General features: G+C 45.1%; 2 protein-coding genes across 2 annotated transcripts; one reads left to right on the top strand and one right to left on the bottom strand.

Annotated features, from left to right (window-relative positions):
- Nucleotides 1-8839: 8839 nt before the first annotated feature.
- Nucleotides 8840-10480, top strand: LOC100304441 (uncharacterized). Its single transcript, NM_001165874.1, has 4 exons — nucleotides 8840-9302; nucleotides 9397-9625; nucleotides 9725-9946; nucleotides 10086-10480. Exons 1-4 carry the CDS (start codon nucleotides 9019-9021, stop codon nucleotides 10329-10331), a joined length of 981 nt encoding a protein of 326 aa, NP_001159346.1. The 5' UTR covers nucleotides 8840-9018; the 3' UTR covers nucleotides 10332-10480.
- Nucleotides 10481-12024: 1544 nt separating this feature from the next.
- On the bottom strand, nucleotides 12025-13399 carry LOC103629210 (protein disulfide-isomerase-like). Its single transcript, XM_008650382.4, has 4 exons — nucleotides 13345-13399; nucleotides 12733-12763; nucleotides 12341-12628; nucleotides 12025-12213 (listed from the first exon to the last, which is right to left on the bottom strand). The coding sequence occupies exons 1-4, from the start codon at nucleotides 13368-13370 to the stop codon at nucleotides 12145-12147; spliced, it is 414 nt and encodes a 137-aa protein (XP_008648604.1). The 5' UTR covers nucleotides 13371-13399; the 3' UTR covers nucleotides 12025-12144.
- Nucleotides 13400-14566: the final 1167 nt, after the last annotated feature.

The following is a 14566-nucleotide window of genomic DNA, read 5'->3' as shown; positions in this document are numbered from 1 at the left end:
AATTTTGTTAAGGGCAAGGCTCCCATGCCTCAGGATAACGAGGGTTACACTTTGTACCCTGCCGGTTATCCTGAGAGCAAAATTAGGAGAATTCATTCTAGGAAGTCTCACTCTAGCCCTAACCATGCATTTATGTATAAGGGTGAGACATCTAGTTCTAGGCAACCAACCCATGCTAAGTTGCCTAAGAAGAAAACTCCTAGTGCATCAAATGATCATGACATTTCATTTAAAACTTTTGATGCATCATATGTCTTAACTAACAAATCCGGCAAGGTAGTTGCCAAGTATGTTGGGGGCAAACACAAGGGATCAAAGACTTGTGTTTGGGTACCCAAAGTTCTTGTATCTAATGCCAAAGGACCCAAAACCATTTGGGAACCTAAAGTCAAGAACTAAACATGTTTTGTAGGTTTATGCATCCGGGGGCTCAAGTTGGATCATCGATAGCGGGTGCACAAACCACATGACAGGGGAGAAGAAGATGTTCTCCTCCTATGAGAAAAACCAAGATCCCCAACGAGCTATCACATTCGGGGATGGAAATCAAGGTTTGGTCAAAGGATTGGGTAAAATTGCTATATCACCTGACCATTCCATTTCCAATGTTTTTCTTGTAGACTCTTTAGATTACAATTTGCTTTCTGTTTCTCAATTATGTCAAATGGGCTACAACTGTCTATTTACTAATGTAGGTGTCACTGTCTTTAGAAGAAGTGATGATTAAATAGCATTTAAGGGAGTGTTAGAGGGTCAGCTATACTTGGTAGATTTTGATAGAGCTGAACTCGACACTTGCTTAATTGCTAAAACTAACATGGGTTGGCTCTGGCACCGCCGACTAGCCCATGTTGGGATGAAGAATCTTCATAAGCTTCTAAAGGGAGAGCACATTTTAGGATTAACCAATGTTCATTTTGAGAAAGACATGATTTAGCGCATGCCAAGCAGGGAAGCAAGTTGGTGCTCATCATCCACATAAGAACATCATGACGACTGACAGGCCACTCGAGCTCCTACACATGGATCTATTCGGCCCGATTGCTTACATAAGCATCGGCGGGAGTAAGTACTGTCTAGTTATTGTGGATGATTATTCTTGCTTCACTTGGGTATTCTTTTTGCAGGAAAAATCTCATACCCAAGAAACCTTGAAGGGATTCTTGAGACGGGCTCAAAATGAGTTCGGCTTAAGGATCAAGAAAATTAGAAGCGACAACGGGACGGAGTTCAAGAACTCACAAATAGAAGGCTTCCTTGAGGAGGAGGGCATCAAGCATGAGTTCTCTTCTCCCTACACGCCTCAACAAAATGGTGTAGTGGAGAGGAAGAATCGAACTCTATTGGACATGGCAAGAACCATGCTTGATGAGTACAAGACTTCGGATCGGTTTTGGGCCGAGGCGGTCAACACCGCTTGCTACGCCATCAACCGATTATATCTACACCGAATCCTCAAGAAGACATCATACGAACTCCTAACCGGTAAAAAGCCAAATATTTCATATTTTAGAGCTTTGGTAGCAGATGTTTTATTCTTGTTAAAAGAAGTAGAAAATCTAAATTTGCTCCTAAGACTGTAGAAGGCTTTTTGCTAGGATATGATTCAAACACAAGGGCATATAGAGTCTTTAACAAGTCCTCGGGACTAGTTGAAGTTTCTTGTGACGTTGTGTTTGATGAGACTAACGGCTGTCAAGTAGAGCAAGTTGATCTTGATGAGATAGGTGATGAAGAGGCTCCTTGCATCGCGCTAAGGAACATGTCCATTGGGGATGTGTGTCCTAAGGAATCCGAAGAGCCTCCAAAAACACAAGATCAACCATCCTCCTCCACGCAAGCATCTCCACCAACTCAAAATGAGGAAGAGGTTCAAATTGATGAAGGAGAAGATCAAGGAGATGAGCCACCTCAAGATGACGACAATGATCAAGGGGGAGATGCAAATGATCAAGTCAAGGAGGATGAAGAACAAAGACCGCCACACCCAAGAGTCCACCAAGCAATTCAACGAGATCACCCCGTCGACACCATCCTCGGCGACATTCATAAGGGGGTAACCACTAGATCTCGTGTTGCACATTTTTGTGAGCATTACTCTTTTGTTTCCTCTATTGAGCCACACAGGGTAGAGGAAGCACTACAAGATTCGGATTGGGTGGTGGCGATGCAAGAGGAGCTCAACAACTTCACCAAGAATGAGGTATGGTATTTAGTTCCACGTCCTAATCAAAATGTTGTAGGAACCAAATGAGTTTTCCGCAACAAGCAAGACGAGCATGGTGTGGTGACAAGGAACAAAGCACGACTTGTGGCCAAGGGATACTCCCAAGTCGAAGGTTTGGATTTCGGTGAAACCTATGCACCCGTAGCTAGGCTTGATTCAATTCGTATATTATTGGCCTATGCTACTTACCATGGCTTCAAGCTTTACCAAATGGACGTGAAGAGTGCCTTCCTCAACGGACCAATCAAGGAAGAGGTCTATGTTGAGCAACCTCCCGGCTTTGAAGATAGTAAGTACCCTAATCATGTTTATAAACTCTCTAAGGCGCTTTATGGGCTCAAGCAAGCCCCAAGAGCATGGTATGAATGCCTTAGAGATTTCCTTATCACTAATGGATTCAAAGTCGGAAAAGCCGATCCTACTTTATTTACTAAAACTCTTGACACTGATTTGTTCGTATGCCAAATTTATGTTGATGATATTATATTTGGGTCTACTAACGAATCTACTTGTGAGGAATTTAGTAGGATCATGACACAAAAATTTGAGATGTCTATGATGGGGGAGTTGAAGTACTTCTTAGGATTTCAAGTGAAGCAACTCCAAGAGGGCACCTTCCTAAGCCAAACGAAGTATACTCAAGATATCCTAAGCAAGTTTGGGATGAAGGATGCCAAACCCATCAAGACACCCATGGGAACCAATGGACATCTCAACCTCGACACGGAAGGTAAAACCGTGGATCAAAAGGTATACCGGTCGATGATTGGCTCTCTACTCTATTTATGTGCATCTCGACCGGATATTATGCTTTCCGTATGCATGTGTGCAAGATTCCAAGCCGACCCTAAGGAAGCTCACCTTACGGTCGTAAAACGAATCTTGAGATATTTAGTTTATACTCCTAAGTTTGGGCTTTGGTATCCTAGGGGATCCACATTTGATTTAATTGGTTATTCTGATGCCGATTGGGCGAGGTGTAAAATTAATAGAAAGAGCACATCGGGGACTTGCCAGTTCTTGGGAAGATCCTTGGTGTCTTGGGCTTCAAAGAAGCAAAATTCCGTAGCTCTTTCTACCGCCGAAGCCGAGTACATTGCCGCAGGCCATTGTTGCGCGCAACTACTTTGGATGAGGCAAACCCTTAGGGACTATGGTTACAAATTAACCAAAGTTCCTCTTCTATGTTATAATGAGAGTGCAATCCGCATGGCGGATAATCCCGTTGAGCATAGCCGCACTAAAACATAGCCATTCGGTATCATTTTCTAAGGGATCACCAACAAAAGGGAGATATCAAGATTTCATACATTAATACTAAAGATCAATTAGCCGATATCTTTACCAAGCCTCTTGATGAACAAACCTTTAACAAACTTAGGCATGAGCTAAATATTTTTGATTCTAGGAACTTCTTTTGTTAATTTGCACAACTAGCTCATTCATATACCTTTGATCATGTCTCTTTCATATGCTATGACTAATGTGTTTTCAAGTCTATTTCAAACCAAGTCAAAGGTGTATTGAAAGGAAATTGGAGTCTTCGGCGAAGACAAAGGCTTCCACTCCGTAACTCATCCCTCGCTGTCGCTCCGGGCAACTCTCCATCTTTGGGGGAGAGAGCCTAAGTACAAAGCAAAAGGACTCCGTTTTTGGTATAATCTTCACTCATGTTTATTTTACCAAAGGGGAGAAAGTAGTTAAAAAGGGCTCTAATGATTCCGTTTTTGGCGATTTATGCCAAAGGGGGAGAGAGCATGAGCCCAAAGCAAAAGGACCGCACCACCACCAATTTCAAAATTTTGGTTTTCAATTGGTACTAATTTTAGAAAGAGTTTTTCAATTAGTATAATTTTCAAATTGGTATCTCTTTGTGTTCAAAAGAGGAAGAGAGTAGTATTTTCAAAATCAATATCTTAAAACCCTCTTGAACTCTAAGAGGGGGAATTTATCAAGGGGGGGTTTTGTTTAGTCAAAGGAAAAGCATTTGAAACAAGGGGAGAAAATTTCAAATCTTGAAAATGCTTCGCAAAATCTTATTCATTTATCTTTGACTATTTGCAAAAGAACTTTGAAAAGGATTTACAAAAGAATTTGCAAAAACAAAACATGTGGTGCAAGCGTGGTCCAAAATGTTAAAAATAAAGAAACAATCCATGCATATCTTATAAGTATTTATATTGGCTCAATTCTAAGTAACCTTTGCACTTACATTTTGCAAGCTAGTTCAATTATGCACTTTTATACTTGCTTTGGTTTGTGTTGGCATCAATCACCAAAAAGGGGGAGATTGAAAGGGAATTAGGCTTACACCTATTTCCTAAATGATTTTGGTGGTTGAATTGCCCAACACAAATATTTGGACTAACTAGTTTGCTCTACTGTATAAGTTATACAGGTGCCAAAGGTTCACACTTAGCCAATAAAAAGACCAAGAATTGGGTTCAACAAAGAGAGTAAGGGATAACCGAAGGCAGCCCTGGTCAGGCGCACCGGACTGTCCGGTGTGCCACCGGAAAGTGTCCGGTGCACCACCGGAAAGTGTCCGGTGCACCAGGGAACTCCAAGTCAAACTCTTCACCTTCGGGAAATCTCTGAGGCGCTCCGCTATAATTCACCGGACTGTCCGGTGTACACCGGACAGTGTCCGGTGCTCCAGGAATGAAGCGACTCTGAACTCGCCAGCTTCGGGGATCCGCTCCGCTATAATTCACCGGACATGTCCGGTGTGCACCGGACTGTCCGGTGAGCCAGCAGGCAATGGCTACTTCGCGCCAACGTTCACCTGCAGAGTCATTTAATGTGTGCCAGAGCGCGCAGGAGTCAGGCACGCGCGAGACGGCGCACCGGACAGTCTACAGGACTTGTCCGGTGCACCACCGGACAGCCAGGCGGGCCCACACGTCAGAGCTCCAACGGTCGGAACCCAACGGCCTGGTGACGTGGCTGGCGCACCGGACACTGTCCGGTGTGCACCGGACTGTCCGGTGCACCATGCGACAGACAGCCTCCACCAAACGGCTAGTTTGGTGGTTGGGGTTATAAATACCCCCAACCACCCCACATTCAAGTCATCCAAGTTTTCCACCTTCCAACCACTTACAAGAGCTAGGCATTCAATACAAGGCACACCCAAGTGATCAAATTCTCTCCCAATTCCACAAAAGCATTAGTGACTAGTGAGAGTGATTTGTCGTGTTCTTTTGAGCTCTTGCACTTGGATCGCTTTCTTCTTTCTCATTCCTTCTTGTGATCAATACTCACTTGTAACCAAGGCAAGAGACACCAATTGTGTGGTGGTCCTTGCGGGGAAGTTTTGTTCCCGGTTGATTTGAGAAGAGAAAGCTCACTCGGTCCGAGGGACCGTTTGAGAGAGGGAAGGGGTTGAAAAAGACCCGGCCTTTGTGGCCTCCTCAACGGGGAGTAGGTTTGCAAGAACCGAACCTCGGTAAAACAAATCCGCGTGTCACACTCTTTATTCGCTTGCGTTTTGTTTTGCACCCTCTCTCGCGGACTTGATTATATTTCTAACGCTAGCCCGGCTTGTAGTTGTGATTAACTTTGTAAATTTCAGTTTCGCCCTATTCACCCCCCCCCCCCTCTAGGCGACTTTCAGTTTTAGGTTAATATTTCATTATATCTATGTTCCAATTATGTTGTTATTTTATTTATGTTCATGTCAAGATCATTAAATGTTAATTGGAACATGGAGCTTAACTTGAGAAACACGTGCCACCACAAGGGTTTAATGGGACGCCCTTGGCCAACTAACTAGGAAAGCTAGTGGAAGACTACCTTACCCGAAAGGGGCAAGGGCAGTAGGGGATTGCATGCAAGGAGGTTCTCGGGTTGATTTTGCTGCGATGGCGGTCAGACGGGGGATTCTTGCAAGTGCTCTTCCCATAAACTATAGCGGGTTTTCGGAAGCTAGTGGAACTTTGTAAAGGCCTCGTAGTGGATCCCTAGCCATTCACCTCGGTAGTGTCTAAGGGTCTAGCTAACCCTGGCGACATGGGATACACGACTTGTGGGTAAAGGGTACCACCTCTACAGAGTGTAAAACTGGTATACTAGCCGAGCTCACGGTCATGAGCAGCTCAGGACTCTCTGATGATTAACTTATGGAACTAAATTCAATTTGTCATATGCATTGCATCGCAGGTGATGTTGTTACTTTTGTTCTACTACTTAATTGAGTTGGTATTTACTTATACTTAGTAATTGCTAATAAAATTTTGACCAACTTTAAAAGCAATGCTCAGCTCTAACCATCCTCTTTGGTAAGCCTTACACTTCACGTGAGCTCCCACCTTTGGCGAGTTCATGCACATTATTCCCCACAACTTGTTGAGCGATGAACGTATGTGAGCTCACTCTTGCTATCTCACACCCCCCCACAGGTCAAGAACAGGTACCGCAGGATGAGGCGCATGGAGGATGCTGCGATGAGTTCGTGGGAGATCTAGGCCGTCGTCTCCCAGTCAACTTTGGGTTGCTGGACCGTTGTCTCCTTATAATGTAATTATTTATTTATTTTGTATAGAACTCCTGTTATGTAGTAAAGATGTGACATTCGATTATGTGCCATGAATCATCATATGTGTGAGACTTGGTCCCAGCACACCTGGTGATTATGTTCGCGCCCGGGTCTTGGTGCCCCGAAACCCGGGTGTGACAAACACCCTAAATCAAGGGATTTGATTGAAGGAGTCTATTAGGGGATTTACTTGGTTGAGTTGATTAGGGAATTTGATTTTTTTATGGTAGTCACGGACACCATAAATCAAGTGGCTTCCTTTATGCTCACGAAAAATATGCATGTGGTGGTGGTACACTAGTGGACGCAATCCCGATCAAGCGTAAAATGCTTCAGTGTTTAGCTTAAAACTCCTCAATTTTGGTCGTAAATTCTAAACCAACGTGAGAGATGTTGACAACTCTGATGCGTTGTATTCATAATCATAAAAATCATAAAGTTTAAGCATAAAATAGTGTTAGATACAGTGTAAAAGTTGATTCAATCCCAATTAATAACCACCACATCCATGCAACCATCATAAATCAAGTGATTTAATTAGGTGAGTTGATTATGAGATTTGATTAGAGGAGTTGAATATAGGATTTGATTTTTATGGCAGTTACATATACCATAAATAAAGGGGTTTTCTTTTTCATTGTGCACGCGGAAAATATGCATACGAGATTGGTGGTGCACCTCTAGATTTGCGTAAAATCCTTTAACCTTTAGCGCAAATATCCTCAGTTTTGCCCGTAAAAAATGAGCCAAAGTGAGAGGTGTTGATAACTCAGATATGTTGTACTTATCAGCATAAAAACCATCAAGTTTGCTCTTAAAATAATAGCAGATGTAGCATAAATGTTAGACGACATATTCATCATCATAAAAATCCTCAAATGGAATGCATAAAATGCAGTGGTCGACATAAAAAATATCATGAAATGCATAACACATGGATTAGATAAGGTCGTTGTCGGAGGATGCCCTAAAGCCACCGGATCGGAGGTCGTCGTCGAACGATCCATGCTGTCGCAGAGGCGCCCGACCCGTTGGAACTCGAAGAATAGTTGGAGGTAGGAGGGCCTCGGCGTCACGTGCACATCAGGGTGGTGCCGCTTCCCGTGCACGCCTCTGGCCATCGCCGCCTCTCACGTCTCCTGAGGATGCCATGTGCGCCCCTTGAGAACTGTCGCCGTTGCGTGCCTGGGGGAGCCGTTGCCGCCGCGCGCCTCGAGAACCGCCGAGTCCCTCCTGCATTATATATGTACGCTAAAAATCTTTGAAGATGCTCTAGTAGGGCTCAATGTACTCGGCAGCAGTAGGAGGAGCTCGAGCCCCGCCCGTGCCCACCGCTGCCTCCGTCTCTGTGTAGAAGATAGGCGATAATAATAGATTATACTATCTTTATTTTTAAATATTTATCGTCTGTTAGTTTATATTTTAACTAAATCACGATAAATAAAAAAGAATGGATGTAGTATATGTTTGAGGCCACATATTATATGAAATAAGTGAATGCTCGTGAATGCGGCATAGCGGAGACTGCAGGGACGAGGACGCCACAAGCTTCCTTCCCGTGTGCCTGTGGACTGTGTGGTGAAGCCAGGGGAGTCACAACAGGAAACCTCCAGAAATCCGACGGCCATGAAGGTTTCTAGAGCCGCCGCCGCCGCCGCCGCCGGATGTTAACATTAATTTCAAGCAGTCAAAAGTTGAATTGTATAACGGCTGATTCCGCGCGCCGGACATAATATTAACTTTCGACGGACTGGCGAAAGTTTTAGATCCATTTCTCTCTATATAATTTTGATATAAATTAAGTTTATCATGATCTGATGAGATGACAAATGAAACCACGCGCTGACGCGGATGATTATCTAGCTAGGAGAGAGTTTCTTTTTTGTTTTTGTTTTTTGTTTCTCCCAGTCATGGTGGAAATAAAGGCGAATTCTTATCCAGCAGGTATATTTGTTTTTTCCCCACACTGCAATGGTGGAAAGGCGAGTTCTTATCCAGCAGCTAGCGCGCCATGGTGGAAAGGCGTATCATTATCCTACCCTGCTGCCGATGAACTTGTGTTCTTTCTTCTCAAACTTTCGTTCTTTTCCTATTTTCTTTATCCTGCCCTGCGCACACGAAACATGCTAATTAAAGACGTACGCGATGCGTCCTAAGCTTCTCCACTAATAATATAACCCCGAGCATGCACGCACGCTGATCATCCATCTATAAATACGCCAATTAGCAAACTAGAGCTACTAGCAGCAGGCCAATGGAGAACCCTCCGAGCATCCTAGTGACTCCCATGGCTCCGGCCATGTCGGCGCAGTTCACAAGAATAACCTTCAGCAACCTGTTTGTCCGTCGGGCTGGCCCAGGCAGCACGGAGCTGACCGTGGAGGGAAGGCCATCCGACCAGCTGGGCAGGAGAAACCTCACTGACAGCCCCGTATTTGACGGCCGTGGCCCTGACGCCAGCCTCGTGGCTCGCGTACAGGGAGTCGCTACCCAGATGGGCGACGTGCGCCAGTTGTACACCGTCGTGTTCCAGGAGAGGTATATCTGTACATGTGTATATGCTCAGGCTTCTTGTGTGTACACTATGGTTTTATGCTGTTGATTTCATTCATGCATGCGTGCATATCGTCAGGCCGCTCAAGGGCTCCACGCTCGTCACCGAAGGCGCGATGACAGAAGGGTCAGACGAGTGGGCGATCTACGGTGGAACTGGAGTGTTCGCGATGGCGAGAGGCGTCATAAGGAGAACGTTTCTTGCCGACACGAGCGGCGGGAACTCCGACGAGCTTGCCGTGGAGGTTCTCTGCCCGGTGTTCCGCCCGGCGGCGTTTGGCTCATCGTCGTCACAGCCAGCAGCAAAGGTGAGAGCGAGCGAGCGAGCGAGCGAGAAACCGTTTCTCCTTCTTACTCATCATATCATCCGATGAACAACACTGGGATGGATGGATGGATGGATGCAGGACATCAGCTCCACCGTCGTCGTCACCAAGGTCGGAGTGTGGGGTGGAGAGGGAGGGTCGGCGCAGGACATCGCGACGACGGAGCCGCCGAGGCGTCTGCAGAGCCTGACCGTCCGCGCCGGCGTTGCCGTGGACTCCATCGAGTTCACCTACAGTACCGACACAGGTGGTCAGACGCGCACCGCTGGGCGATGGGGTGGACTTGGCGGCAACGTCCGGAAGGTGAGTGATCTGATCGGGTTTCCGTGTACGGTTCCATCAACGGCGTCTCTAGCTATGAACTTGTGCAGCAGGGACGACGATAGAGAACTACTGATGAACATATATATATATGAGCACAAACATGCGTGCGTGCGTGCAGCTCGATCTTGGCGACGCTGAATACGTCAAGGAAGTTTCTGGAACGTACGGCGCATTCGAAGGTGCGACTACCCTTACCTCGTTCAGGATTGTCACCAGCACCGCCAGAGCTTGGGGGCCATGGGGCATCGAGAGCGGCACACGTTTCTGCATCACCGCGCCCATCGGCAGCAGCATCGTGGGATTCTATGGACGCGCGACGACCAGGCTCGTCGCTGCGATCGGTGTCTACCTGCGCCAACTTTAGTCTGGTTTCAGCAGCAGGACGGGTACTACAGATATGCTAGATAAAGGTCTTATATATGTCATATGACCTATCATGGTCTTATATGTTCGATCGTCGTCGTGTCTGTATGTACATACATGGTTGTCAAATAAAGCTCTTTGCATTTTGATAAAGATTGACACCACCATGCTATTATATGTTAACTAGGTGAGTGCCCGTGTGTTGCAACGGAACCGTATAATAACACGATAACTTATGTACATATGTGTTATATTGTTATAGGTATGTGCTCGTGTGTTACGACGGAAGTAAAAAAAAATTGTATGAAACATTGATACAGAACGACAAACATCACTATAATATGCAAAATTCGTGGGAAAACATTATCAATATCACACGAATTATTTTAAAAAGTTAATTTAAAATTTTTAATTACAGACAAATGTGTCGACAACCACACACTAATCAATTAATCTTTTTTAGCGATATCAATCATAAAGTTCCTTCGAAGAATCTTTGCATCCTACAGACATAGACATAAGATAACAAAACGTCAATTTGTATTATATGACCGGAATGTATGTTTTGAACATGAAACGAACGTACTACACTCACCCTAACAAATTTCATTCGTCTGTCATTCCCCCACATGGTCATAGCTTGTAGATCGAGGTAGTTGGTATTAAAACTATAGAATAATGTTTGACCAACTATGTTTTATACAATGATTATCATAGAACAAATTTAAACTGCTGAGAAGGTGGTAAGAAGAAAATACTCTCTTAAGTCAATTGGAACATCAGTCCTTCTCTGCCTATACAGAACGTTTCTTGTTGTAAGCAATCTTATATTTCTTTGAGGTCATGATAATCGCTTCCGCGAACCTCTTGTATGCCATGTGTTTACACCTAAATATGCGTTCGGCTGAAATAAACACTCCATCCACTTCCTTTCTACAAAGGCGTCATCAATAAGCACGACTTCTACCATTGGTTCACAAGGAATTTCCTTAATAAAATCGATGAGGGCAAGATCACACTGCGTGCAAATATAGTCTAGGAGCAACCAGTCGTGACATAAAGCTGAAATTAGTTATCATAAAAAATACAAATTGATACATAAAATACTACAAAAATTATAATACATTCTCGAACTATTGCGGTTGCCACCGATTTTTTGGCTTGTTATGAGACAAGCCTACAAATAGAGATTCCATTCTCGCGGGACAAAAACCTATATTCATAAGGTATAATATAGGTCAGTGCCCGTGCTTTGCCATGCATAACAAATTGTTAGATGCATAATAAATTATATTGCTAATATCACAAATGGTCCAAAACTCAACAATACTTAAGACAATATGCATGCAGTAAGAAGGTTGTTGATTATCAAAAATTGTGCGGCTCTAATAAAAACAATTGTAGCATATGCAAACATGACTTGATAATACACCAGACCAATCAAACAGAAGACGAACATCATACTATTAGTTTGTTAGCTGAACATGCAACTCTTATAGATAAGACATTCGTAACGAAGACGCGACCACTTGAGCCCTTGACCCTTTACGAACAGCAGGCAAGACCTGCCTGAAATCTCGACCGAAAACAATGGTTTTACCACCAAATGTCAGTCTGGGGTGACCCATTATATCGTGCATGCTATTATCTAGTGCCTCCAAAACTATAGCCAAAATGTAATAAAGAATGTGAGTAAAACCTTGCTGTCAGCAACAAGCTCATCAAATGGCTTCAGCAGCCTGACCAATGGCCTTTCCACCGCTGCATCACCACGTGGGAGGTGGTTGGCATGCAAAGTGTGGCCAAAGTCGTAGTCATACGTCAGCTTCTCTGCGACCTCCATGAAGTTTGTAAATTCGGTGTCGCTGAGCGAAGATACCAACCTATAAAGTTGCAATTATTATGTACAATCAGTTGTCAGCTCAAGATGATCACTTGGCCTGATCATCATAATACAGATTCAGTGATTACTGAATAAAAACATGTGAAAACTTTGAATTGGAAGCTTACAATGTAGATCTTCTTGTCATCGATAAGGGCAGTCGCATCTTCCGGTGACTTGATCTCCTTGGATGCAGGGCCAACCTGCTTCTTCAAGTAATCCACAATGCCATCAGCCTCCCTAGGGCCCTTGTATTCCTGAATGTTCTTCCCCTGGTCCCTGAAGATCTTGATGGTTGGGAACCCTTGGACCTCGTACTTGGTAGCATGTGGCATGTTCTTCTCCTCGTTAGCATCAACCTTAGCGAGAATAATCAGTGGGTCATGCTTGCTAAGTGCCTTGGCCGCATTCTCATACTGAAACATCAAAGATAACATAGTTTAGCTTATGGGATTAAACTAATCAGAACACAACCCATGTGTAATTAAAGGGAGTGCATACAGGGTAGGAGATCCATTACCTCTGGAGCAAGTTTCTTGCAGTGCCCACACCTGCAGGTTCGATTTGACAACATTAGCTATAACAATTTAACTAATAGAGATGATTTACCGATAGCAACAGTAATCACACAGAAGTAAGACAACAGCAAAGTTCAAAACTTGTGAGTGTGTCCTAAAAGTAGTCACACAGAATCGAAGCAACAACACATGAGTACAGTTAAGTGCGGACATGATTCTTAAACATGACAAAAAAAGGCATCGCACAGACGTCAAATCAAGCACACCAACCGCAGAAAAAGAACAAAACCCACGATTCATCACCCTTGAGCCATCCAGACCAAACAAGAAATCGACGAAAACAATAGCTAGCACTACTCGTCTAAAGTCTTGGCCTGGAATTTCGAGCTGCCGCGCGCATGAGAGACCAGTAAACAAAACAAATCCACGCGAAGAACAGCGACCAAATCGGTGCGAATTAGACACCAGCTGTCGCGTAACAACATGAAAAATACAACCCGAGCACAAGTCCAGCATCTGAAAAGAATGCCCAACATCACTCCATGCCCATAGCCTAATCCCCGATCCGAGATCTACTCGTACCGCTACAAGAATCGGTCAAGCTGGGGGGTCACCAGGGGGCGTAGAACTCGACGACCATGATGTGTGGGATCCGGGGGCGGGGGCTCTGCGGAGGTATGGCTGGTGCTGGGTTCAGGCGTGGGCATGCGCGAGATCTGGGGGCGAAGGCACGACGGCCATGCGCGGGTGTGGGAGGGAGATGTCGCGGGTGGGAGCGGGAGGCAGAACCGTGCACCACATCTGTGGACGCCTACACTATCTTCTTAATAGTAGTAGAGATAGTTGCACCACTTTCTGATTATTATCACTGCTAGCACCAAATATGGCGTACTTTCATGATTTTCATGTGAATGTTTTCTCTATCTCTAATATATTAAAGCACTAGTTTCAACCCGGTCGTTCCACATCATCTTTTTACAAATAACCTCTCACATCTATTTCAAATTAACCCGCTGCACATTCGTCCCGACGCCCGTGAGCCGTAGCTCCACCCTAGGCACGGCACTTCGGCCTGCCGACCATGCCGGGCCGCCCCGTTAGCCCGTCGGGCCATTTAGTTAAATCAGTGTAAAATGTTAAAGAGCGGTGTAAAAGGTGGGGTTCGAACCAACGCCTTGATGGAAGAAAGGCGGGAGACACTGGATGAAGCTGTCTAACTAGTAGAACATCATACTCAGATGTTTTTAATATTGAATATAAATTGTACATATGTATATACGATTTTTTTTGTAAAATAAAAATATATAATCGTGTCGAGCCGGGCCAGCACTACGGGCTGAGACTACAACCCAAACACGGCACTACGCGCATGTCGGGCTGGCTCAGACACTATCAAATGGTTCGTGCCTCGGGCCAACCCTCCAGACACGACTCATTTGGCCATTTATATCTCTGCACGATAATGATGGTTTTCGCCTCAGTTGTCACCATCTCGTTCTCCATCCTGCTTCTTTTCTCTCTTCCCTCATGCCTCGGCCTCCGCGCCACCCCATTCTCGGTAGAGGGCGTGGGAGCAGGCGCCTCCTCCACGTATTCGTCTGACACCAGCCCCGACACCGACCCGCGTAGTGGCTATTGCGTCCACAATGACGTTTCACAACATGCGCACAGGACGTTTCACCCCATTCTTGTTTTCGCCGTCGTTGAACGTCTCGTTCGTCTTCCCGACCTTCGCCCTGTTCTTCCTCTCCAACCTACTGCCCCCGCCCACGGTCGCAGCCGCGAGCCGACCGACGCTCGTCGACGAGGGTACGGGGCGAGTCTCTTGGCCTTTCT

Source organism: Zea mays, chromosome 6 (genome assembly GCF_902167145.1).
Source record: "Zea mays cultivar B73 chromosome 6, Zm-B73-REFERENCE-NAM-5.0, whole genome shotgun sequence".
NCBI classification, from domain to species: Eukaryota; Viridiplantae; Streptophyta; class Magnoliopsida; order Poales; family Poaceae; genus Zea; species Zea mays.
Note: the sequence above shows the minus strand (reverse complement) of the source record. Positions and strands in the feature narration are given on the sequence as shown.

Bases quoted from the DNA above. Each gene is read 5' to 3' on its own strand.
- LOC100304441 (NM_001165874.1), top strand. From the start codon at position 9,019: ATGGAGAACCCTCCGAGCATCCTAGTGACTCCCATGGCTCCGGCCATG. The intron at 9,303-9,396 runs GTATATCTGTAC...GCATATCGTCAG, and splicing joins ACCGTCGTGTTCCAGGAGAG to GCCGCTCAAGGGCTCCACGC. The intron at 9,947-10,085 runs GTGAGTGATCTG...GCGTGCGTGCAG, and splicing joins TTGGCGGCAACGTCCGGAAG to CTCGATCTTGGCGACGCTGA.
- LOC103629210 (XM_008650382.4), bottom strand. From the start codon at position 13,370: ATGGTCGTCGAGTTCTACGCCCCCTG. The intron at 12,764-13,344 runs GTGACCCCCCAG...TCGAACCTGCAG, and splicing joins GTCGAGTTCTACGCCCCCTG to GTGTGGGCACTGCAAGAAAC. The intron at 12,629-12,732 runs GTAATGGATCTC...TTGATGTTTCAG, and splicing joins GCAAGAAACTTGCTCCAGAG to TATGAGAATGCGGCCAAGGC.